Source organism: Ranitomeya imitator, chromosome 4 (genome assembly GCF_032444005.1).
Source record: "Ranitomeya imitator isolate aRanImi1 chromosome 4, aRanImi1.pri, whole genome shotgun sequence".
Taxonomy (NCBI): Eukaryota; Metazoa; Chordata; class Amphibia; order Anura; family Dendrobatidae; genus Ranitomeya; species Ranitomeya imitator.
The window spans coordinates 653732499-653759297 of NC_091285.1; the positions used below are offsets into that span (position 1 = coordinate 653732499).

Here is a 26799-nt window from a genome sequence, read left to right on the forward strand (position 1 = left end):
GAATACCATCCCCACAGTCAAGCATGGAGGTGGAACCATTATGTTTTGGGGGTGTTTCTCTGCTAAGTTTACAGGACTACTTCACCATATCAAATGGAGAATGGATAGAGCCATGTACCGTAAAATCCTGAGTGACAACCTTCTTCGATACCCCAGGACATTAAAAATTGGTTGTGGCTGATGGTTTGAATTAGCAGTTGAGTTTCATTCCTTTTTTATAATTTTGGTTATCTGGATTTGGTTTTTAATTTGTGTGTCTTTATTATTATTTCTTTTTAATAAATCTACTGATGACTCTTTACCACCGACGATGTTAACTTCCTTTCCAAGCATGAATGACCACAGATAAATAGAATCCTTCACTAATTTTTTGGCATTCAGTATTTATTGTGTAATACCCAATTACAGACATGCAATGATAATGATGGGTGAATTAAATATGTTGAACTATTTAGCATCCTGCTGAAAAATGGCTCAGATTCTTTCCTTTGCAGTGATTCCTCCAAGCAACCCTGTGAATAAGAAGAATTAAATGTTAACAAACACCTATATGACCTTTCTACTAACAAAAGAAATACATCCCATTTGATTTAAAGCTCCAATCCAGCAATTTTTAAACATCTCTTTATAAGGGATCAGATATGTAAGTGTGAAGCATGTAGCTACATACTCATCAGTAGACAACATTTTTTTGCATAATTTTGATTCCAGAACTTCCATAACTGTGACTCTTTGTGCAGTGTGACACTTCATTTTCCACAAGCCCCTTCTTCCTGCTCTCTTTTATACATAGATAAGAATTGTGGCAGCTCCTGTAACTGCTCTATGGTCTCTTAAAGGGAACCTGTCACCAGTTTTTTTGCCTATCAACTAAAAATATCATCTAATAGAATGTGAGCTATACATTCCCCTACTACTTGTGAAACTCCCCGACTCCCCATGAATCCCCCCATAAGAACCTTTTATATTGCTCCCGCGCTGTATGGAAATATCCTCGGTCTGGTCCGATGGGCGTTGGTTCTGGCCCCTCTCCCTACCCCAAATCGGCGTGCTGTATGCATTCCTTTCTGGGAATAGTGTTGTTCGCGTACAGGTCCCTCGAGTGCGCCTTCAAATTGCCTTCTGCGCGTGCGCAGTATGCTTTGCCCAACTGTGGGCAAAGCCGAAAAGCATTAGTGTGTATGCTCTGCATAGGCAGCATCAATAGTAAAAAGTTGGTCACACAGGGTTAATAGCAGCATTAACGGACACGGTCCGTTAATGCTGCCATTAACCCTGTGTGACCGCTGACTGGAGGGGAGTATGGAGCGGGCGCTAACTGCAGGGGAGGAAGTAGCCGCTGAACTGTGCCAGTCGCTGATTGGTCGTGGCCGTTTTGCCGCGACCAATCAGTGACTTGGGATTTCCGCAACAGAAAGAAAGACAGAAGGAGAGACAGAAAGACGGAAGTGACCCTTAGACAATTATATAGTAGATGCATACCCTATTGTGTTGTCCTGTACTCTTTCACTACCTGGTGGTCTCTCCTTTTATTAATTCTCCAAGATATTTATGTAATTTGCTACAAAATATTCTGTTTTCCATACCATCTGGCTGTGTATCACATTTTTAGGTTTTCTATCGCACATCCTAGCAGCACAGTTGGAGGAAAGCTCTAGGGGCGGGCATACGGTGCCCATTTTTGCTCTGTGCCATAAGGGCGATGCACCCACACATGTGCTTCTGCCACTGCAAAGTAGCAGGTGCTTGACACTCAGGTTTTCAGGAAGTGAGATCTTAATTCATTTCAGGATTTTGTTTTTCAGTTTTTCATTGTCATGTAATTTTTCTGGGTAGAGTGTGAAAAACTGCAATTCTGCCACCAAAATGAGTGTGAAAAACAGCAATTCTGCAGCCAAAATATGAACTGCTCACTGTGAAGCATAAATATTATTTCTTTGATCTTTAGTTATTTTTGTACGCTCATTTCATTGAATTTTATGATAGAGATTCTGGTCTCTTCTAAAGATGAAGAGAAACCCTTTAACTGTACAGAGAATATCTCTTAGAATATATATAAATTTCTTACCAAGCTGAGATGCCATTGGGGTCTCTCACAACTCGTTTAGCACACTCGATATCATCATAAATGTTATCATTCAAGAGACCTAAAAATATAAACATATGTAAATTACTATGAAAACTGTTAATGTAATTACGCTGAAATTGGGTTATCTAGGTAACATTTTTGCTAAGCAATAGAGATAAGTGAATCGATATGATGCAAATTGAATTTGTGTCAAATATTTAGGAATGAGCTTTGCCCAGTGACTGTGAACTATTTACTATCCTTTAGCAAAAATCACCTAAAATGGCCAGAGAAAGATCACATAATCTTGGGCAAGGCCAAAAGGTTCCCAATCATGCCTTGCAGCTATGATACTACATGGTAAATCAAGACCAACCAGGATAAACTATTGTAGCCTGTATAAAAGCAAAATCATGGAATGCAGCAGCCCTTTTTAGTGTAAATTTAGATAGTGAGAGGACATTACAGCTTCATACATAGCTATATGGACAGGAAAGGAAATGCCAAAAAAATGCTGAAGAAACTTTACATATGTGAAAACACAACACTGAAGAAGATTAATATGTAAGAAATGAGTATGTTTCTGCAGTATGGAAGGAATCCCACACAAACATGAAGATAACATACAAACGCCTTGCAGATGTTATCCTAGGTGGTATTTGAACTTAGGATCTTAGCACAGCAAGTCTGCAGGCCTAACCACTGAGCCACCGTGAATATAATTACTTTGGCAACTGATGCGACAAGCATTTACTGCTCCTGCAGTTTTTCCGTCATTGCACCACCATTTGCTGTTGATCTGAAATATTCCATAGTCACGGCTTGGACCATTGTTGTTTACAGCGGCTGTGTTATAGTTACTCTCATAGTAGGCAAGGCATATCCCTGTTAAGTGAAATAGAATAACATTTCAGTGTACTCATACCAACATCCAATCTCTAATAATTCTGTCGGCTGCACATTTTATTTGAGCAAAGACAGCAAAACAACTAAGATGAGCAAGGATTTTATTGGATTGTAAACTCAGGAGGATCTTCCAATCACACGTTGTTCTGCAAGTCCTTAAGTTGCATATGTAAATAGTTGAGTTGCCTAACTAGAAACAGTTCAAGCATGTGTGCATCCCCCTGCTGGTGCTGAGCTTATGGGTTGTCCACTTTTGGACAAGCCATTATTAATTGCTCAAAGAGGTGAAAAAAAAAGTAAAATATTGTCACGATAATATGAATATGCCATGTTTTGAGTAAATACCTAAAAGGTCCATGGCTTTTCAGGCACATTCTGTGGGCTTTTCTAGACCCCCTTCTTCACTCTGCCTAGAAGCTCTTCTGCTCTCTTAGCCTGCAGGAAACTCCCTCCTCTGCTATATAGTGGTAATGAGAGACCAGTGTGTCAGCAAGAGGAATTTTTTTGGCTCTGAGCTGCGAAAGCCAGCCTCTCCCTAAACCCCTCATCCTCACTCCCACCTGATACTAGCTAAAACTGGTACAGCCATTTCCAAAATGCATGGGACTCTATTGTTCTTTTAAAGTTATGTATGCTGTATGTATGCTGGCACTGATCAGGGCAAGAGATATAAGGATTATATATTACGGATGTCCACCGATAGATCTATAGCTCACTGAATTCACTGGGAGCTAAACCCAACGAGTTGCATGGAGTGGATTTCTCCATAAGTGGGTCATGTATCTATGCCACATTTATACTTAAAATAACCCCCCTAATGTGATGAACAGAATGATCATTGTGCCGTTCATATACAAGGTTCATACAGCGAGTTATGTATAGAAATTGTATGTAATAACTCTAAGGAAGGGGAGGATCCAGCCTCTGAGTGAGGTCACCACAGGGGGAGTGCCTTGGTTTTGGGCTGGGAGATAAGTGAGTGAGACATCAGTCTTCACTAGTCTTTGTCCTGGGTCTAACTGCGAGACAGGTGTGTGATGCATCTAGATGTGTGCTCTCCCCAGCACACAGTCAGCCATGAGATGAAATTATATGAATGAAATGTAAGTGTTTTTCAACTTTAATCTCATTTTATTTGTAATTGTACTGTACATACAATACTTGTCTACTTTTATAATATCTTTTTATGCTTCTGTAAACACTGCTTACCTTTTGGAGTAAAATATATAAAATTACTAGCTTTGTCTCTCCTTGCTCTATAACAAACTGTCATGTCCTCTGATTACCAGAGTCCAGTGTGCTTAAATCCTGATGAAGAAGTTGGATGACTTGGAAACTCATTGATAATAAAACCGTATCAGGTTTCCCTGTGTCTCGTGGAATTTTACTTTCGATCTTCTTCAGCCACACAGTGGAACCACATATTATCAATTTTTCTTTACCGTTATGGTTCGCTTACCCGTGGATCAGCTGATTTATCCATGCTCTTTCCCTGTTGTTTGATACATAACTGTACTAGGTGAGCAATTTCCCTGTTTTTACACTTCCTCTTTTATCGAATAAGACCCTATTGCACTTTTTTGTCCTCCAGTTACTCCATGTACTAATGCCCTATGGTAGCCAAACTAAAGCACTGTGAACCTCATACCGTTATTCTGCGCTATGTCACAGCAACATCATGACCTAGAATACTTACTAATTAGGACAGACTCCCAGGATGCCGACAGGTGGTCGGAAATTCACAATGCTCTTGTCTGGCTGCCATGGAGTACAGTTGTGGACGCTGGACGAGGGTCCTTTAATTCATTTTTCTAAACTCTAGCACTTGACATACATACTTATCAAACGTGTCTCCAGGTTGTACTGGAGGTCTACCATAGTTGACATCCGACCAGATTTTTTTTTATAAACTATCTTAGCAATCTAGGTGACTCCCTGAGCTGAAACAGGATAAGGGTTTCTGTAGATCCAATTCAAACAAGCAGAGGTAAAAGAGCAGTAGCTATGGTGGGAATGGGTGAAGGACTTAAATGTCCTCTTTTCTCTACAGCAATAGTGCTAAGTACTGTCTACAGCCAGGTTACAGCACGTTTTGTCCTCCCATGTCACAGATGTATGAAAAAATGATAATGTCGGGTTTCTGAATCTGTAGGAATTTGACAGGACCTTTTGCTCCTGTTGGGGTTTTCTTGCCCTTATTCAAAAAGGTGGAAGCTCTGTAGTTTAATTTAAAGCAATGCATCATGTGCCAATGATAATACTGGTGTCAGTCTATTAATATGTCAGAGGCACCCTAGATCTCCCATCAAGTACCATGGCCTGGATGCAACTTCGTCATGCGCTCCGCTATAGATATGCCCATGCACTGACGGGCATGCATTGACATTGCATCTGCAGTTTGTTACAGCTGCTTGCAGAGGTTGTAGCTTACAGAACCAATACTAGACTGCAAATGTCTATAAAATTGTTAGGTTAGTAGAACTGATAGATAATACTTTGTTCTGGTTATTTTATACATACAGTTTGCAGCACTGTAGCCATGATATCCAGCCAGTCCAGTTTGCTGAAAGATTCTGTACAACTCACAACGGGAATAGACTTTCGCTTCTGAGCCAAGATACAAGCAGAGAAGGAAGCCGAGGCAGAGAAAGACCTTCATATTTGCTTAGCAAGTTGTCAAGGATCCAGATACTTTCTGTTAAAATATTAAAGAGTAGAAAAAATGATTGAATTTGTATACACTGATTACTGCCAGACTATCAGGCTTCTACGCTTCTATATTCTGAACAGAAGCCTTACTTTTCAGCTTTTCTTCATTTTCCTAGGATCATTACATAAAGGAGCAGTGGTGTAGCTTGAAATTTATAGACCCCAATGAAAAGTCTCCACCTGGGACCCCAACTATCATAGGTTTTTAATAGTACATGTCTTCTTATATAGGGACTAGTGATGATCGAGCAGTGAAAAGCATTTTGGAAGTGCAGACGTGCTTGACTCAAGTAGCAAGCAAAATTGTAGTGAATGGGGAACTTGAGCACTTTTTCCAAAAGCTCGTGGACTGGCGAGGCCCAGAGAGAGTGTGTCTCTCTTCCACTAGTTCTTGAGTCAGGAGCCTCCGGGAAACGAGCACTCGAGCACCGTGTGATATTCATCACTTCCCGATGCTCAATATGGCAGTCCAATGCTTGATAGAGTATCGATAAGTGTGGCGCACGTTCGCCCATCACTAATAGGGACCTTTTTTGGCCCTCATAGGCTCCATGGTCTGGCTATGACAAAAACCACTCCATCTGTTAACTGTTCCCTCCTGAGCTACAGCTTGAGTATAGAAGACAGCCTGGTGCCACCATAACTTACGATGAAAATTTATTTAGACTAAATAAGCAAGGGAGGACCTAAAAGAGGAATTCTTAGCAAGTAGAAAGTATGATCTCTATGGATCCCACAGCTGGGATGCCCATCAATCATTAAAACAATAATATTATTTATATTGTTAGCTCATTATTGTGTAGAATAATGGACACAGTTGATATGGGATAAAGTTGAAGAGCTTGTGTCCACCATTATGAGAAGACTTGTATAAGCTTGCATAGATTTATTTTTCGAGAAACCGTGCGGAAAAAAAATAATGACATGTTCCAAAACATGCCATATTGCATCTTCTAGGGGAGAAATGATATCAACTGCTTTATAATGCAGAAGTAGAGGGATTCATGCGCCACCTCACGTCGTTAGCTAACCTCCAGATTACTATACATTTGAAAAGGATTGTTTTTTCGCTTATTGAATTAGTTTCAAATGAAAGTAATACAGATTGATAATTAATGGATTAAGGAATGGTTTTCCATAGATTTCAATAAAAAAAAAATGGATCCAATTTAAATAATTTTTTTAAACTGATCAAATTGTTACATAAGTAAAAAAAAAAGCTCGCAGCTCTCCAATATGGACAGGTATATAGGGCAACTACGCCCCAGTGTAGAAGCACCGTCAGGGAAGTCCCAAGGAGTCCATTTGGTAAAATACAGGTGAAATAAATCCCCCAAACTTATTTTATTCTGCTTTAGATGTGATGTTTTGAACTGCCATAGGTCTTTTTCAAGCCTACTTGTAAAGGACCTATGGCATGACTAGATGCTTGAAAAAGACCTATGGCAGGTCAAGATGCTTGAAAAAGACTTATGACAGATCAAAACGTCGCATCTATGGAAGAATAAAATAAATTTTGGGGATTTTCTTCACCTGGATTTGGGCACTGTTGTCCATAAATGTCAATAATAAACTGGATGTTTACTGGCCATGCGAACGTAGCCTAAAAATACTAAGAGATTTCAGTTTCGAAGCTTGCAGAATTATTAATGCAACTTTGGATTTTGATAAATCCTGTAACTCAGGGTGAGAGCACGATAAGGAGTTATGGGTGTCTCCAATACACGTTAAAATATTCTAATGCAAAGTTTATTTAAGTGAAAGTCGGAAGTAAAGCTTGTGAAAGTGTTAAAATCCTAACAAAAAAGACATGTTCAAAGAAATTTAGAGTCAGTAATACTTACTGTCCAACAGGATTTTCGTGAGTGAGCCTAAAACGGAGGAAGCTTTGCTTATATGCATGTGGAAGGTGACGTTATCTTGGTGGTTGCATAAAATGACAATATTTGCTCACCCGCTCATGCCAAGTATTATCACACATGTACTGTAGTAATAACTATAAAACAGATATATGTTGTTTATTCTTTAAAATCATTGTTACGTCAGATCCGATAAGCCTTTTGCTTCATGCTTAACGTTAATCTTTAACGCGGGATTACATTTAGTGATAATATTCAGAACATACTGGGTTTGCAGGTCAACAAAATTATCATCTCTTATTACGAATTATATCTAAATCCAACAGAAGCTCAAAATAAAATGTTTTCGAGGGCTAAATGGACCTCATTGTGCTCTATGTAAAAGGACAAAAACTCTTTTATAAATAATTCAAATAATATCGTAGTAATCTATGAGATGAAACTATCAAAGGAACGGAACATTTAGGACAAATATGATCATATTTGTATTTGAAAGCTGATTTGGTTTGACTACAAAAAGTTTGGAGAGGGTGAGCTATCAAGGCACAACTTCAGAAACAAAGCTATCCAAGATAACATGGCTCCTGTTCTTGTTGCCAATGCCAGCACTGGAGCTGGAAAATCGCAGCAGGCGAAACACACAATCAGGGTGTGCAAACTTAATTTTTTTTTTTTTTTTTGTACATCTCGAAAAATCGTGAATAATCAGAAGATCACGACACACTCTTGAGATTTATGGTGAAAATGAATTTCATTTATTACAATCCAAGAAGCAAAACCAGTGTTACAAGGGAGCAAAGTAATTGATCATATACAAAATGACTATAGTTACAGGCAAATAAAGTAAAAGTATAGAAAAACAGATAAATAAAAAAAAATAAGTAAAAAAAAAACATTGTGAGAGGGGTGGGGGGTTTGTAACCATATAACAGGATTCAAAGGTTGAAGCAAAAATTTAAAACATGGCTATAGACCTTGAAGTGATAATGTGAATATGGGATAATAAGTAATGCCACTGGAAAAAAAGAAAAAATTAAATTAAAGACATTACTTTATTTGTCTGTTCACAAACAGATGTCCTTATGTTTTATACTATATGCTCACATGTTCTTTCTCTCTCAGCGACTCAATGAGTAAGACCATGGAGGGTCAAAACATCTGTAACTACTGTATAGTCGCAGTAGAAATTTCGGCATCTCTCGAAGAAAAAATGCTCCATAAATGCGTTTTGGTGCAAGTTATTTATTTATTTATTTCTGCTGCAAATCTGTAAGGAAAATATAAGCAACGTGTGCATGAGACTTCAGCAATCTAAATCACTTTGTTGGTGACAAAAGTCTTAGAAAGAAGGAATATAAACCTGCTCACCCGTGCTCACCAAACCTCAGGAGCACGGACCCGCTGTGTCACAAATTCACAAATTTAAACATAGAGGATACAGACTTCAGCACGAACCATATGTGTTATGACCTGGTGGTCAGGACAATAATGGACCTGGTGGTTAAGAGCACATGGAATGACCTGATAGTTACTGATAATAAGGACAAGCTCTGGGACGTGGGAACTCTGCTGACCGCAATCCCTAAACCTATCAAACACACTAGAAATAGCCGTGGATTGCGCCTAACGCTCCCTATGCAACTCGGCACAGCCTAAGAAACTAGCTAGCCCTGAAGATAGAAAAATAAAGCCTACCTTGCCTCAGAGAAATTCCCCAAAGGAAAAGGCAGCCCCCCACATATAATGACTGTGAGTTAAGATGAAAATACAAACACAGATATGAAATAGATTTAGCAAACTGAGGCCCGACTTACTGAACAGACCGATTATAGGAAAGGTTACTTTGCGGTCAGCACAAAAACCTACAAAAAGACCACGCAGAGGGCGCAAAAAGACCCTCCGCACCGACTCACGGTGCGGAGGCGCTCCCTCTGCGTCCCAGAGCTTCCAGCAAGCAAGACAACAAATTAAATAGCAAGCTGGACAGAAAAATAGCAAACCAAAGAAATACAAGCTGGAACTTAGCTTCTGATGGGAAGACAGGTCACAAGAACGATCCAGGAGTGAACAGACCAATACTGGAACATTGACAGGTGGCATGGAGCAAAGATCTAAGTGGAGTTAAATAGAGCAGCAGCTAACGAATTAACCTCGTCACCTGTGAAACTCAAAAACACCCACCAGAGGAAGTCCATGGACAGAACCAGCCGAAGTACCATTCATGACCACAGGAGGGAGCCCGACAACAGAATTCACAACACATATGGGTAAGAATCTCAACGCGTTTCTGGAGACTAAGCTCCCTTAATCATGACCATAATTAAGGGAGCTTAGTCTCCAGAAACGCGTTGAGATTCTTACCCATATGGTTCGTGCTTAAGTCTGTATCCTCTATGTTTAAAGTTTGTGAATAAAGAAAACTCTTTTTTTACGGATTCAGTGAAGCTGGACATTCTCTTCTTTTTTGGTAACAAAAGTACCCAGAAAAAAGTGATAAAAACTCAGGGTGTTCACAGACCCTAAATGTACATGCAGTATAAACACTTTGTGTAGACTGAAGCTGACACCACTGAAAGTAAACACTGGCATTTTATTGATTTTATTGGTCCTGCCTCAAATTAAACCTCCCAGCACAGAGGTTAGTACTTGCTGAAGTTGAGTATGAGCTCCCTCATCCTATTGAGGTCTGTGAGGAGGGGGAGTTGGACGCATCTCTTGGTAAGTCCCCCAGTGTATCATGGATAGGTATTGAGGAAGATTTGGCCAGTTTTGGAGATCAAGGTGACATCACTTCGGCAAGGTCATTCGAAGACGAGTAGCCCGGAATTCTCTGTAAGAAGACCAGAATGTATTGGGCAGATGCTGGAGAAAATCGCTCAAGTCTGGTGAGTGAACATAGTTACCCTTGGAATGTCTTCTCTCCTGACACCAGTGCTTTTTTCGGCATTCCCACAGATGTAAACATATTCGAGGCGTTGCAGTTCCAGATGGAAGATGGAAACGGTTGATGAGGAAGTGGCCTCTTTGTCTTCATGTACAGTTGTGCTCAAAATTTACGTACCCAAAATATCCAAACGTCCCTGATCAAAAGTTCACATACCCCATTCCTTAATACTGTGTAGTGCCCCCTCTAACATCAATGACAGCTTGAAGTCTTTTGTGGTAGTTGTGGATGAGGTTTTTTATTTTCTCAGATGGTAAAGCTGCCCACTCTTCTTGGCAAAAAGCATCCAGTTCTTGTAAATTCCTGGGCTGTCTAGAATGAACTGCGCACTTGAGATCTCCCCAGAGTGGCTCAATGATATTGACCCACAAACAGACATGGTGATGGGGTCGACATACTTCTCTCCCCACAATGCACCTTCCTGGTTACCCCTCCAGTTCCATCACTCTCATTCCCTTCTTTTGAGGTCTACACCATCAGGCTCTTTCATCCCTTCTCCCTCAGAGTAGCGGACATATACCTGCCCCCAGGCTCACCCACCCACTTCCTGGGCCATTTCTCTGCCTGGCTGCCGCACTTCACGTCCTCAGAACTACCAACCCTTATCCTGGAAGACTTCAACATCCCACTAACAGCCCCACTTCCACATCTGCATCCCAGCTTCTATCACTAACCACTTCTCTAGGCCTCTCACAGCTCTCAACCTCTGAAACACACAAAGACGGTAGCACCCTGGACCTGGTCTTCACCTGGCTCTGTTCAATCTACCTAGATAACTCACCGCTTCCCCTCTATTACCACAACATTCTCTCCTTCACACTCACAAATCCTTGCCCACCCCAGCACACTCCTACCTACCATACATTCAGAAATCTACAAGCCATTAACCCTCATACACTTTCAGACTCCCTACACTCTTCATTGTCCCCAATCTCTTCTTTTTCCTGTCCTGATCTGGCTGTACATCACTTCAATGACACTCTTAGAAGCACCCTTGACCAAGTAGCTCCCCTCACCCTCAGAACCTCCAATCACAGAGTGAGACAGCCCTGGCTCACATTGCAAACCCGATTTCTCCGGCGATGCTCTAGGTGTGCTGAACGCTTATGGAGGAAAACACACACACCAGAAGACTTCATACACTTCAAACGTATGGTAAAAACCTATAACTCTGCCCTGCACCTCGCCAAACAAACCTACTTCACCACTCTGATCTCCTCACTATCCAACAACCCCAAGAAACTTTTCGACACCTTTAACTCCATCCTCAGGCCAAAAGCACAAGTCCCTATCACAGACATTTGTGCTGATGACCTGGCCTCCCACTTCATAAAGAAAATAGACAAATCCGTCAGGAAATCCGCTCCCAATCACCAAGTTCAGTGACTCCCATCCCTCCCTGCATTTCCCCTGGCTCACTCTCCACATTCGATCCCATCACAGAAGATGGATGAAACTTGGCACTCAAAATGATGAAAGATGAGGAAATGTCATTTATTTTGCATTCAGACAAAAACAGAAGAAATAACTGAACATTTTCGGTCTCACATTAGACCTTCATCAGAGTATCTTGCTAAAATACACAAACAGAAAAGAAAAATTATGAAATAAAACAGTGAATAAACTAAACTAAGAATGGTCATGTGATGCTTTTTCTCATAAATGACATAACTAGAACCATATTGAGTCACATTCTGTCATGGCGGTACACAACGTTGTCGCCGCGGCAGAAAACGGTAAGACCTTATTTGGTCAAGACAAAATACCTAGAAGTCACGAGTATATGATATTGTTAAGAAAAGGTGTGAATAGACAGGAGTGCACATGGTATTAATATATTTCTTATAACTGTAAAGGATATGGGTGCTCCTTAGTGTTTAGAGGGTAGGAAAAAATCCGAATGGCACCTGGCTCAGAAGGATAAGACAGTGTGCTTCAAATAAGCTTGTAGGATGATAAGAGGAAAATGCCTAAGGAAGAAGTCACAAGTATTAACCAGGCAATGAGTTATCCATAGGAAAATGCGGCCAGCCAAGTGCTGTGCCCAATAAATTCAAGATATCTTTGTACTTTTAAATTCTATGTTTCACATTTACCTGAATACTGTTTAAGGAGGCAAGATTAGATGTGGCTAAATTAAATGTAGTGCATCCATAAAAAGCGACAGCCGTCGCTGTGTTAGGGTACTGTAAAGGAAAAAAAAAAGCCCACACATATATCAATTTTTGCCTCCTTTGTGTTATGTATGCACCAAGTATGTTTGGCTTGTGTCCAGCATTGCCTGGATGCTGCGTGGGGAATCAGAATTCAGTTCAGCATGTCCTTTATAGGTAATTACTATTGCTTTGAGCAAGTGCTGTAAGGAAAAGTACATGTGATGGTTAATGTGCATCTGAGCATAGTGTGTGTAAGGCTACTTTCACACTAGCGTCGTTCGACGCACGTCACAATGCGTCGTTTTGAAGAAAAAACGCATCCTGCAAAGTTGCCTGCAGGATGCGTTTTTTCTCCATAGACTAACATTAGCGACGCATTGCGACGGATTGCCACACGTTGCATCCATCGTGTGATGGATGCGATGTGTTTTTGCAGTCCGTCGGGACAAAAAAACGTTGCTTTCAACTTTTTTTGTCTGTCGGGTCCGCTTTTTCTGACCGCACATGCGCGGCCGGAACTCCGCCCCCTCCTCCCCGGACCTTACAATGGGGCAGCGGATGGTTGTAAAACTGCATCCGCTGCCCCTGTTGTGATTTTACTTCACAGCATGCGTCAGCATGTTGGCCCGACACACTGCGACGGGCCCGTACCGATGCTAGTGTGAAAGTAGCCTAAGATTGCCATGTGTACATCACACCTGGTTGCTGCATATGTAGATCAGATTATGTGCAGCGCATCCATGTGAGGCGACCGTGGTCGCTGCTTCAAAGTACTGTGTGGAAAAAAAATTCACAGACATTGAGCTGCTATGAGCATGGTGTGGGTAAATAGGGCTCCTGCAGACACTGAGCTGCTATGAGCATGGTGTGAGAAAACAGGGCTGTCATATTGTCAAGTACCTGCGTGTGTGGAGGTCCTGGGGACTGGACAGGAGAAGGGGGCGATAAAGGGGGGTTTGATTTACTATTTTTTTTTTCAGTGTGATAGGGTCTACCACAGTGATCAAAATGAGCCAATAGAAAGAATTTCCTATTGTTGTCGGTACCGGCCGGCAAATCTAAGTGGACGCACTGCGCATGTGCTTGATATTTTCTTCCTGGAAGAAGATGCCAATGGCCGGAGGACATCACTGAGAGATGCCAGAGAATCTAGGGACACAGGAGGTACCGGAGGGCTCGGGGGACCCCATTTCGCTCTCCTCTGATGTGCTAGATCATATCAGAGGAGAGAGAAATTAAATAGGAAATCTGACTTTTTTTTTTGCGGTCGCCGTTATTCCGTGAATAACGGTAATCGCAATACTGGGGTCGGTAAAAACTTACCCAAATCATGTTCAACGGGGTCTCGCTATCCCTGGTAGTATAAAGGAAATGATACATGGTTTTCTAATTATTTTAAAAATATAAATTTGAGACGTGCATTTGTATTCAGCCCCCTGCAGTCTGATAAACATAATTGAAATCCTGAGTGACCAATTACCTCCAGAAGTTACATAATTAAGTTATTGAGTCCACCTGTGTGTAATTTTTTCTCAGTATAGCTGCAGCTGTTTTGTGAAGGATTCAGAGTTTTTTTTTTAGAACATTAGGGATCAAACAGCAGTACATCATTAAAACAAAACATCATGAAAAATACCAGACATGTCAGGGATAAAGTTTTGAAATTTCTGAACATCTAATGGAGTACTGTTATGTTCAATCCATCAATCAAAAATTCAAGTATGACACAGCTGCAAACCTATGAAGATATGGCTGTCCACCTAAATTGACATCCCAAACAAAGAGAACCCTAATTAGGAAAACAGACATGGTCACTGTAATACCGGCGTCCCTACATTCCTCCTCTCTGCTCTCCCGGCAGGCTTACTCACCTCCCAGACCACCCTGTTGTGTCCCCTCCTCTGGCTCCCACATCCCAGACCCTGTGAGTGCCACACTGCTTTATTGGCGGTGCACATAAGATGGGTGTGCGCTCACTCCCAGACTCTTAAAGAGACAGTGAGAACAATCCTAAGTGGTTCCAGCCAATAGCTGGGAGGAACTTAGTGCTTAAGGCACCTCTACCTATAGAGAGGTATCTGAGCAACAATTATGCTTTGGCAGTCTTCAAGCTGCATGCCCATTTTTGGGTCGCTGAACTTACATCTGTTCTAGTACCTGTTCCAGTCTGTTCTGTATCTGGATATTGAACCTGAAAATGCAACTGCTGTACTGGAGCCCAAAACTGCTCCAGCTGTTCCTGAACCTGAAACCCCTCCAATTGTACGCGGACCTGAAGCCGTACGTGCTATACCTGAGCCTGAAACCACTCTGGTGGTATGTGAACCAGAAACCACTCTGGCAGTACGTGAAGCCAAAACCACTGTGGAGGTATCAGAACCTGAAACCACATCTGCCTTACCTGAGCGTGAAACCTCTCCAGTGATACGTAAACTAGTACCTGTGCTTAATACAATTTTCTATTTGTACTAGCAATTCAATATGTCCCATCTTGGACTCCAAGTCTGTGTCTACTGCCCTGACCCTTGGGGTCAGGTGATGCGGTACCATGATCTTTCCTGGAGTAGCACCTAGCGTCCACCTGTGGCCCAAATCTAACCACACCATCTGGGGCGCTAGTGAAATTCCAGGCTGCCTAGATATGCCCCATCAGGCTCTCACCGGCCCATGAGTCCATGATCCATAAGCTTTACAGTCACTGTAGATGAGCTACAGAGATCCACATCTCAGGTGGGGGAATCTGTCCACAGGGCAACAATTAGTCATATAGATAACTCAATCACACATTGGGTTCACACCACTTCACACAGGAAAGAAAACTCTGGTAACTTTTTACTTTTGCCATCATCTTCACATCCCCAATGTTAGGAGTCGAGTTCCCGCCCCTGCACAGGGGGAATCTCGAACCTTGTCTGCTGCGGTCTCTCAGTCTGCATCAGCCGCAGTGGAGCCTGCTCAGCGGAGATGTCGGTACCAGCATCTCGCTCAGTCTGGTTCTGTGCAAAGGGTTACTGCTGCCTTTCCAGGATCTGCCATTGTAGCCTGTACTGATCAGCGGCGATCAGACGTCTCTGGGACTAAGTCCTACTTTTCCCCTTCTGAGCATGCCCAAAGGAAGACCTCTCAGTGGAGGTCTGGGGTCACATGCTCAGGTACTGCAGTAGCTCCTATTGGTCCTCCAGGAAGGTCCTGAAGTTGCCCAGTTACTGTAGCAGTTCTCATTGGTCCTCTAGGAAGGTCTTGAACTTGCTGCAGCTATAAAAGGTTTGCATGGCCACGCGGCCATGCGCTAGTATACAGTTGTTCATGTGTGTGTGTGTTGTGAGTGAAAGTCGCTCTTTAATCATCCCCTCCCTTGTGTTTGAATGCTTGCGTAAGGAGGATGTTTGTAATCTAGCGCCCGACTTTACCAACATAAGTACACAACCAGCGTCTATTGCTGTGACCGCCAGTGCGGCGCCGTGCGCTATCACTGCGCTTTCCAAACCCAAGTCTGGGTGGTTAGTGGCGTTCGCCAGTGCGGCACCGCATGCACTCTCGTGCTACTTTACTATTATTTTCGTTACGTGCGGTACTGCGGCCCTGTGACGCAACAGTGTTAGCTTCTTTCATACAGGGTGAAGCTAACCCATGTGTGTATTCTCATTGTACCGCCATATAGTCCGTCATTGCTTAGCAGCAGGTTCCATCTCTGCATGGTGGACCCCGTTCTGCGAACGCACCTTATTCCTTTTCTCTAATTATTTGGTGCCTTTCTCTAGCCCTAACACCCAGCACACTATAAAGGCTATCACCTAAGGATAATTTAACAGAGCCAGGAGGTTAGTTTCAGATACGAATATGTTTCTTCAGGAGAGTACACTTGTCAGAAGACACTTGCGTGATAGGGGATATATTGACTACAATATTAAATGTGCTTTCAATAAAGTTCTTAGTAAGCCCAGGACACTGTCTCCCCAAAGATATCATCTTCCAGTCGATCTTATGTAACTCTGTAGTTACTTTTTCCATGCCATATAGTCCGCAATATTATCAGATCAAGTATGTTATTAAAAGATACTTACCGGTTGTTAATCTAGATGACAAACTGCAGAAAATTATTGGTGTGGAATGTAGATATGTTGCCTGAAGAGGTTTAAGTTTGGATAATTCTCTTTCTCCCAGCTTTATTCAACAGCAAGATACCACAAATTTGTGGCTATCTGTTACTGGTTTCCAAAAATGGGCGGGCGGGCGGGAGATGCAATGTTTTCGCATTTGCTTTAGCTAGAACAAAGTCATTTGAATCGTCCAGTGAATCTGTTCATAATATTACATCCTTCATAAATTGTGATACTCAGTATGGCCTACATTGCATCTGCTGCCTGCAGTATGTCGAATGTACTATTCGCAAACTTAAAAAAAGGATTGCAGAGCATCTGTGCAATATTTACACATCAAAATTCAGCCCATTCTGGAGCTTCAAAACATTTTGTCAATATCCATAAAGGTGATGTTTCACAGTTTGCTTTTTATGGCTTTGAGAAAATTCATAATCGCATCCGAGGAGGAGAGAAACAAAAATTATTGACCACACGTGAAGACTTCTGGATTCTTGAATTAGATACAAAGTACCAAAAGGGTATGAATTCAAGAAATGATTTGTTCTATAATTCTTAATCCCGTTTTGTGTTCTTTTTGTGTTTTTTTTTCAGGTATTTGCATGTTGTAACACCTTGTGCATATTAATGTAATTATTCACATGTTGATTGGTTTATTTTTTCTATTTATATCTTGCTTGTATTGTTAGTTATAGCCTATGTCTAAGGGCCAGAAACGCGTCTAGTGTTTTCTATGTTTTTAATCATGGCTCGACATGCTGGAATAAAGTTTTTTTTTACATTTTATCTGTGGGTTGGAGTGCCAGATTCATTCCTTTCTCTTTTCCTGTATTGCTGTGCTCACCAGCAGAACTGGCACCGACCTGTTTTCTCAGCCTCATTTGGTCTTATTCGGATCAAGTTGTCAGCTCCCATACCTCTCTCTCCTACACCCTATTAGTCAAATTAGTCAAAATCTGTCTTTTATGGACGAGAGGCAAGTAGAAAGTCACTCTTGAAAGCAAGCCGTAAGACGTCCCGTTTTCAGTTTGCAAAAAGCCATGTAGGGGACACAGCTAGCATGTGGAAAAAGGTGCTTTGGTCAGATGAGACTAAAGTTGAACTCTTTGGGCTAAATGCAAAACACTATGTCTGGTGAACAATTAACACTGCATATTACCTTGAAAACACAATCTCTACTGTCAAACAAAGATGATTTTCTTTAGCAGGGGTAGTGAAGCTAGTCAGAGTTAATGGGAAGATGGAGTTAAATGCATGGCAATCCTGGAGGAAAACCTGTTAGAAGCTGCAAAAGACTTGAGACTCAGGCTTATGTTGAAATTAAGACCAGAGACTAGGCTTAGATTCACCTTCCAGCAGGACAACTACCTTAAACAAACTGCCAGAGTTGCACTGAATGGTTTCGATCAAAGCATATTCATGGGTGTGAATGACCCAGTCCAGACTTTAATTTCATTTGATAATCTGAGGCAAGACTTGAACATTGCTGATCACAGACTACTCCATCCAATCTCAGTGAGCTGGATCTAGTTTTTAAGAATGGGCAAACAATTTAGCCTCTAGATCAGCGGTTCTCAACCTGGGGGTCGCGACCCCGAGGGGGGTCGAACGACCAAAACACAGGGGTCGCCACCTCTCTCACCTCCCCATCCACCTTCCCCCGTATGCCTGGACTGCTAGCTTTACTCCCGGCATAGCTTTGGGATCCCCGCAGGAAAATGAATCGATCGCGCATCGGATCTAGGGAGATACCAACTTCCGACGTCCCCCCTTCTTGTTTGGTGCAGCCAGGACAGATCCGGAATCTGTGGCACGTATCTGGCAACGGAATCCAGGGATGCAGGAAGAACGCGGCTGCCGGCATCTGTAATCGGCTTGAAGGGCTGCGGAAGAGCACGCCATAAAGGAGCCGTTCGGTACCCAGCAGTGATCCGCCGCCATCACTGTGTTACAGTGTGCCCCCGGACAGACACCTCCCCCATCCCCTCCGGAGTAACAAGTAAGACTCCGAGTCCCAGACATTGGGAACCTACCAGTTATTTTTGTGGCTCAATAACTGGTCATTTAAAGCAGAATGTCCTATTTTATACTTTTATGCACTGACTGTGGGCTAGGGGGGAACTGGATGAATCTGGAGTGGACTCTGGAGGGAGGCTTTCTATGAAAAATGTGCCCAGGAGCTGAGGGATGGAGCTTGCTGACCCAGCTATAGGAAACCTAAAAGAAGTGACAAATGGAGAACTATCCCTGTAATAAGGAAGGATGTCTAATTAAGGGGGGGGGGGACGCTCCACAATCCATAACATCGCATTACGTGTGTCCGGCGCCGGACACACGTAATGCGATGTTATGGATTGTGGAGCTGCCAAGAAGATTATAAAGATGAATTTCTGAGCATTCCGGAGGATGAAGAAGATAAGAAAAGATGTATAAGGATGCTATTCACTGCACCCACAAGGTAATGGCAGCAGCTTCATAGGGTCAAAGGGGGTGACAGGTGCGCTTTAAGCATGTGAATACGGCCCCCTGGTCATAGTAACAGGTGTGTAATAGAAAACAACACAGGGAATAGTAAATAATAGGAAACTTTAACAAGCTCTTTAGACGCGACCATCTTTTATTTTTTTTTTTAGGAAACCGTCTCATGACAATGAATCGTGTAGAAAAGAATATTAAGAAAAGAAAATACACTGAGGATTTCTTGCAGTATGGTTTTACCTCCATAATTTCAGCAGGAATTGAGAAACCACAATGTGTTATTTGTACTGAAGTTCTCTCAGCTGAATCTATGAAGCCGAACAAACTAAAACGGCATTTTGATAGCAAGCATCCACTCTTTGCTAGCAAGGATATCAGCTATTTTAGAAGCAAAGCTGATGGACTCAAGAAATCTAGATTTGACACTGGTGGCCAGTACCATAAACACAATGTAGCAGCTGTTGAAGCGTCATATTTGGTGGCACTCAGAATTGCCAGAGCTATGAAACCTCACTCCATTGGTGAGGATTTACTGTTGCCAGCTGCAAAAGACATAGTTCGAGTGATAATTGGAAATGAATATGTTCAGAAATTGAATGCGATTTCCTTATCTAATGACACTGTCCGCAGAAGAATAGAGGACATGTCTGCTGATATTCTTGATCAGGTGATCCAGGAAGTTAAATCTGCACCACTACCAATATTCAGTATCCAGCTTGACGAATCTACAGACATGGCAAACTCTGCACAGTTGTTGGTTTACGCAAGGTATATTAATGATGGCGACTTTAAAGATGAGTTTCTTTTTTGCAAACCGCTTGAAACAACAACAACTGCACATGATATTTTTGATGCAGTTGGTTCTTTTCTAAAAGCGCATAACATCTCCTGGGAAAAGGTTTGCGGTGTATGCACAGATGGTGCTCCTGCTATGCTAGGATGTCACTCAGGATTTCAGCGTTGGTACAAAATGAATCGCCAAAAGCAATCGGAACACACTGTATGATACATCGCCAAATATTAGCGACTAAGACACTGCCGCAAGATTTACAAGAAGTAATGAAAAGCGTCATAACATGTGTCAATTTTGTTAAGTCGAGCGCCTTAAACAGTCGGCTGTTTTGCCAACTGTGCAACGATCTAGATGCGCCAAACAATGCTCTGTTATTTCACACTGAAGTCAGATGGTTGTCAAGAGGAAAAGTTTTAAAACGTGTCTTTGAGCTTCGTGAGGAACTGAAAACGTTTTTTAATCAGAAAGCAAGACCGCAATTTGAAGCATTGTTTAGCGATAAAACTGAGCTGCAGAAAATAGCTTACTTGGTGGACATCTTTGTCATCTTGAATGACTTAAATTTATCACTGCAAGGACCAAATGCAACGTGCCTCGATTTGTCTGAAAAAATGAGATCATTCCAAATGAAACTTCAGCTTTGGAAAGATAAATTGGATAAAAAAATTTTTTTACATGTTTCCTACATTATCTGCCTTCTTTGAGGAACATGACATTGAGCCAGACAACAAAATTATGATGATATCTTCTGTGAAAGAACATTTGCACATGTTTTCAGAGGAAATTTCATCATACTTTCCTAATCTACCTGACACCCCATTTGCACTTGCCAGAAGTCCATTCACAGTGAAAGTTGAAGATGTTCCGGAGACAGCGCAAGAAGAGTTCATCGACCTAATTAACAATGATGCAGCGAGAACAGATTTCTCTACAATGCCACTGACAAAATTCTGGATTAAGAGTTTACAGTTATATCCTATTCTGTCTGAGACTGTGCTGCGCCTTCTTCTTCCTTTTCCAACAACATATCTTTGCGAAACAGGGTTTTCCAGATTGCTGGTAATCAAGTCTAAATACCGAAGTAGACTTGTTGTGGAAAATGATCTTCGCTGTGCCCTTGCAAAGACTGCCCCAAGAATTTCTGAATTGGTAAGCAAGAAGCAACCACAACGATCTCACTGAATTTGGCAGCATACTGTTGCAAAATATTGCACTGTTGTTTACTGTTATATTTAAACCCATGGTATGCCATGGTGAAATGTTATTTATTGGAATTCGTAATAAATATTTCTCAACATATACCATATATACTCGAGTATAAGCCGACCCGAGTATAAGCTGTGCAATGCTCTGCACCGTTGCCCCAGATAGATACTCCACATAAAGCTGTACCATATATACAGTGCTCTGCACCGTTGCCCCATAGCTGTGCCATATAGTGCTCTGCACTGTTGCCCCATATCTGTGCCATACAGTGCTCTGCACTGTTGCCCCATAGCTCTGCCATATAGTGCTCTGCACCATTGCCCCACAGCTGTGCCATATAGTGCTCTGCACCGTTGCACCATAGCTCTGCCATATAGTGCTCTGCACCGATGCCCCATAGCTCTGCCATATAGCGCTCTGCACCATTGCCCCATAGATGCTCCACATAAATCTGTGCTGCTGCTGCTGCTGCAATAAAAAAATAAAAAAACACATACTCACCTCTCTTGCTTGCAGCTCCTCGGCGCCATCTTCCCGGCGTCTCTCTGCACTGACTGATCAGGCAGAGGGCGGCGCGCACACTATATGCGTCATCGCGCCCTCTGACCTGCACAGTCAGTGCGGAGAGACGCCGGGAAGATGGAGCGGCGCTCGGCGAGTGGAACAAGGGAAGGTAAATATGACATACTTACCTGCTCCCGGCGTCCCGCTCCTTCCCCCGGACAGCTGGTCTTCGGTGCCGCAGCCTCCTCGAGTATATACGGTAATTGTTTTTGTGATTATTTATTGTTTGATTTGTAGCAATGAGAATACAATACATAATGCATATGACATATGAATGCATATAAATATGACATACTTACCTGCTCCCGGCGTCCCGCTCCTTCCCCCGGACAGCTGATCTTCGGTGCCGCAGCCTCCTCGAGTATATACGGTAATTGTTTTTGTGATTATTTATTGTTTGATTTGTAGCAATGAGAATACAATACATAATGCATATCAGATTTTTACATTCCGAATCATAACTAATAAAATTACAGTTTTAAAGAAGCCACCAAAATTATTTTTTGGGTTGGGGGTCACCGCAACATGAGGAACTGTATTGCGGGGTCACGGCATTAGAAAGGTTGAGAACCACTGCTCTAGATGTTCAAAGTTGGTAGCAACATGCTCCAAAAGACTTGCAACAGTAATCGTACCGAAAGTTGGTCCTACAAAGTATTAACGAAGTATTAACTTTACCTGAATGCAAAAGCACGTCACGAATTTCAGATTTATATTTTTTAAATAATTATAAAAACCATGTATCATTTCCTTTACTATTCACAACAAGTACTTGCTACTTAGTGTTGGAAAATCACATAGATACCAATAAAATGCATTTAAGTTTGTGGATGTAACAGGAGAAAATGTGGAAAATTATGTGGTATAATTTTTCAAGGCACTATACAGTACAATTCCTTAACATAGGATGCTGTGTTTAGTCTTATAAATTTGTAATTGTTGCTGTGTAAAAACAAATTGCACGCAGATGACAAATTTAAAAAAAAAATTGCTAAAGTTTTCAAACTTTTAATTCTGCTTGCAAGAAAGTTTGGTTGAATAAGTCTGAAGTGGGGAAATGGTCACTCTGTTTACTATACTTTATCGGCGCAAAAATTGCTAGTGAAAATTGAATAGTGTATGGTACACAATCAGCTAAAGATGTTTAAAATATATTACTAAGTAGTTATCTCTTAAATTTTATTTTAATACACCAATGTTTAAAGGGGTTGTCCACTACTAGGACAACCCCTTCTTGATCAAAATGTTTGGCCCTGATAAAATAATAAAGCCGATACTCACCTCCCGTGCTGGCACCGTTCCTGTTGTGTCTGGACTCGCTGTCCTGGGACTCTTGTGCAATTGTTGTGACAAGTGATGCCAATTATCTCTGGACACATCCAACATGGAGAGGACGTCTGTGCTGCTGATCTTGGACTTCCTCTTCATGCTCAATTCGACAGGAGGCGGGACAATGACACCAGCTCTGATTGGGTCAGAGTCACGTGTCATAATAACTGAATGAGAGCTGCTGGAACACCACCAGCATGGCAGGTGAGTGTAAGCTTTATTATTTTGAGGCCATGCAAGGGGTATGACAAGAAACTGTCCAAGTATTGGACAACTTCTTTAAGTCTGTCAAATTAAGTACTTGCTTTAACAAGTTTCCCAACAGTGTTTATTATTAAGCTGGGACTTAACATCTACACTATTAGATATAACATCTTAGAAAGGAACATGAGAATAAGTTTAATCTAATTTTATTGTAACATTTACTTTGTAATCACAAATCTACAAGGAAAAATATTAGCAAGACCAATATTGACTTGGGCATTTTTATGTAATACATTATCAAAATCTTTAATTCAAAAGAAATTTAAAATCTAAGACATCTCTTGTTGACATACTGTTTGTACATTATTTTCTTTCAGACGTGTAAATTCAATCTATTTGGCACCATTACAAAGTTTATAATAGGTAACTAAATTTACAATGTACCATTCATAATTCTTGTGTTGTCACGCGAGCTCTGTTTGTGGTTACCTGGCAGTTCTAAAAAATGGCTACCACAAACAGGCTTTTTTCTCATTACTCCATTTATTAGGTCCCAACCTTTATTTCCTGTACATGGATCTGAGGGCACAAAGTCGGCTGCTGTTCAGTGGTACAAGCTGGCAAGAAAAATAGTAAGGTAGCCGGGTCAGAACCAGGAGGTGCGGGTAGGTTCAAAATCTTAAAGCAAAGCTAAAGCCAAATTCAAGAATATCCACTAAGGAGCTGAGATTCCCACAAGAACTAGTTAGACTATAACTGGCTGTGGGAACTTAAGTAGTGAGTGCTGACAGTAGGAAAAAAGACAGGCCAAGTGTCATGATCCGCTCCAGAGTTTATTAGTGTCTGCTCTCTTTTCTGGACGGATCATGTCAAGGGTTAACTTTGTTCTGCCTCATTCTGGGTTCAGGTTTGCTATTTAACGCCCATGAATCTTGCTGGCTGTGTCAGCTATAGCTCTGTTTTTCGTGTGTGAACCTGACTCTGGAAGCCCTTGGTTTGTCCTACTGTGAACCCTGACTTGTCCTGTGTCTGTTATCTCCCCCTGCCTTCCCTTTCCCAGTGTCTCTTTGTTTGTCTGTATATCTGCTTGACTCCCTGGTTATGATCTCTTGGCTTGGCTTTTTGACTCTGTTTCAGTTGGTCGCTGTTGTACCATATTTTGCCCGTCCTGGTTTACTTATCCCTTGCTACGTCCTGACTATCCATTTCTGTCTAAATCCGTTTGTACTATTGTGCTGTCTTGTGCTCTGACTCGGCTTTCCTGACCTCGCTCTCGCCACTAGGTGGCATCTGTTCAGTTGCTCTGTGTGTGCAGTCTGGCTTCACTACAGGCAGGGGGAGATAACAGACACAGGACAAATCAGGGTTCACAGTAGGACAAACCAAGGGCTTCCAGAGACAGGTTCACACGCCAAAGTCAGAGCTATAGCTGACACAGCCAGCAAGATTCATGGGAGCTAAGTAGCAAACCTGAACCCAGAATGAGGCAGTGCAAAGTTAACCCTTGACATGATCCGTCCAGAAAAAGAGCAGACACTAATAATCTCTGGAACGGATCATGACAGTCAAGTGGGAGAATAGGAGTGGGAGAATAGGGTTGCATTGACAATCCAACACAATGGGCAGCACTTAGAACACATTTTATAAGTGGTCATAAACGTGTAAATAATTCATGAAAGAATAAAGTTACTGTACATTAAAACCAAGCATACCATTTCTTGTGAAATTCTCAATAAGTCTTATGTTTCACATGACCCTCTTCCCATTGAAAAAAATAAAGTTGGATCCAAAATGGCCGACTTCAAAATGGCCCCCATGGTCACCACCCATCTTGAGCGACTTTTACTTTTATAGGATCGGGCCGGGTTTTACGAAACCCGACTTTCTCAAAAGTTGGGTCGAGTGAAATCGGCCGATCCTATAGAAAAGTCGGGGTCAGCCGAAACACGAAACCCAATGCAGTGCAATGGGATACTATGGTTCCCAGGGTCTGAAGGAGAGGAAACTCTCCTTCAGGCCCTGGGATCCATATTTAAGTGTAAAATAAAGAATTAAAATAAAAAATATTGCTATGCTTACCCTCTGTCGCGCCCTGGTACTAACCGGCAGCCTTCCTTCCTTAGAATCAGCGCGTGAAGGACCTTAGATCACGTCGCAGCTTGTGATTGGTCGCGCGACCGCCCATGTGACCGCTCACGCCACCAATCACAAGCCGCGACGTCACCGAAGGTCCTTCAAGTGCTGATTCTTAGGAAGGAAGGCTGCCGGAAAGAAGCAGGGCGCGTCCGAGGGTGAGTATATTCCTATTAGGTATATACTCACCCTCGGACGCGCCCTGCTTCTTTCCTTCCTTCCTAAGAATCAGCGTTTGAAGGACCTTCGGTGACGCGGCTTGTGATTGGTCGCATGAGCGGTCACATGGGCGGTCGCGCGACCAATCACAAGCCGCGACGCGCTGATTCTAAGGAAGGAAGGCTGCCGGTTAGTACCAGGGCGCGTCAGAGGGTAAGTATAGCAATATTTTTTATTTTAATTCTTTATTTTACAGTTAAATATGGATTCCAATACTGATTTCCGATATTGCAAACATATCGGAACTCGGTATCGGAATTCCGATACCAGATTCAGAATATCGCCGACCTCATGGCCGACTCCACACAGGGGTCGGGTCGGGTTTCATGAAACCCGACTTTGCCAAAAGTCGGCGACTTCTGAAAATGGCCGACCCGTTTCGCTCAACCCTACTCTTGGTATCTGTTTTGATCTGTATTTATTGTTATGCTGTAATGTCAATTGTCTGTACAAGTCCCCTCTATAATGTAAAGTGCTGCGGAATTTGTTGGCACTATATAAATAAAAATTATTATTATTCTTATTATTACTAATGTGCCACAAACAGGAAGTTGATATCACCAACCATTCCCATTTTATTTAGGTGTATCCATGTAAGTGGCCCACCTTGTATAAATGAGCAAAACAAATACTGTCAGAATTCTATTGTCCTTTTTCAAATTGACCCCTAGTGGCTGCTATTATTCACTTTGATCAATTATCCTGCACTTCCACACCTTATCGCTGATGGCTGCCGCTGTTTTTTGCAAATGTTCTTTATCAATATTTCCAATGTTGAACCCGTGGAAGCCACCCTGTTTCATGTTTGGGCCTACTTTTAGCCGCAGGGAACATTCAACCATTGCTTGAATATTGTGTCTAGTTGTCTAGTTCTAGTCTCCAGTTCCAGACCTGTCTTAGGCCCCCTTCACATGTCCTGATATTTCTGGTACTGGAAAAACCAATACCGGTGAGGTCCGTGTTCCATCTCCTTCTGACATCCGTGTCAGTGGGAATTCAGGAGCTATGGTAAGGTACGAGGCCCCGAAGTCTTCACCATCAGAAGTAATCTGGGGAACATGGCAAGCTAGGGTGCCCCTAGAATTAGTGACAGGGAAGGCGCCCCTTGTCTAGGGACACTTGACAACAGAG

The 26799-nt window shown here is 42.1% G+C and overlaps 1 protein-coding gene and 1 pseudogene across 1 annotated transcript; one reads left to right on the forward strand and one right to left on the reverse strand.

Annotated features, from left to right (window-relative positions):
* Positions 1 to 363: 363 nt before the first annotated feature.
* Positions 364 to 7613, reverse strand: LOC138677140 (lysozyme C-1-like). Its single transcript, XM_069767043.1, has 5 exons — positions 7528 to 7613; positions 5495 to 5669; positions 2795 to 2953; positions 2069 to 2147; positions 364 to 512 (listed from the first exon to the last, which is right to left on the reverse strand). Exons 2-5 carry the CDS (start codon positions 5631 to 5633, stop codon positions 452 to 454), a joined length of 438 nt encoding a protein of 145 aa, XP_069623144.1. The 5' UTR covers positions 5634 to 5669; positions 7528 to 7613; the 3' UTR covers positions 364 to 451.
* An 11565-nt stretch (positions 7614 to 19178) lies between these two features.
* On the forward strand, positions 19179 to 21290 carry LOC138674332 (zinc finger BED domain-containing protein 5-like; annotated as a pseudogene).
* Positions 21291 to 26799: the final 5509 nt, after the last annotated feature.

Coding starts and splice junctions, on each gene's coding strand:
- LOC138677140 (XM_069767043.1), bottom strand. CDS start 5,633: ATGAAGGTCTTTCTCTGCCTCGGCTTCCTTCTCTGCTTGTATCTTGGC. Junction 2,954..5,494: donor TGGCTACAGTGCTGCAAACT/GTATGTATAAAA, acceptor TTCACTTAACAG/GGATATGCCTTGCCTACTAT. Junction 2,148..2,794: donor TTGTCGCATCAGTTGCCAAA/GTAATTATATTC, acceptor TTATATTTTTAG/GTCTCTTGAATGATAACATT.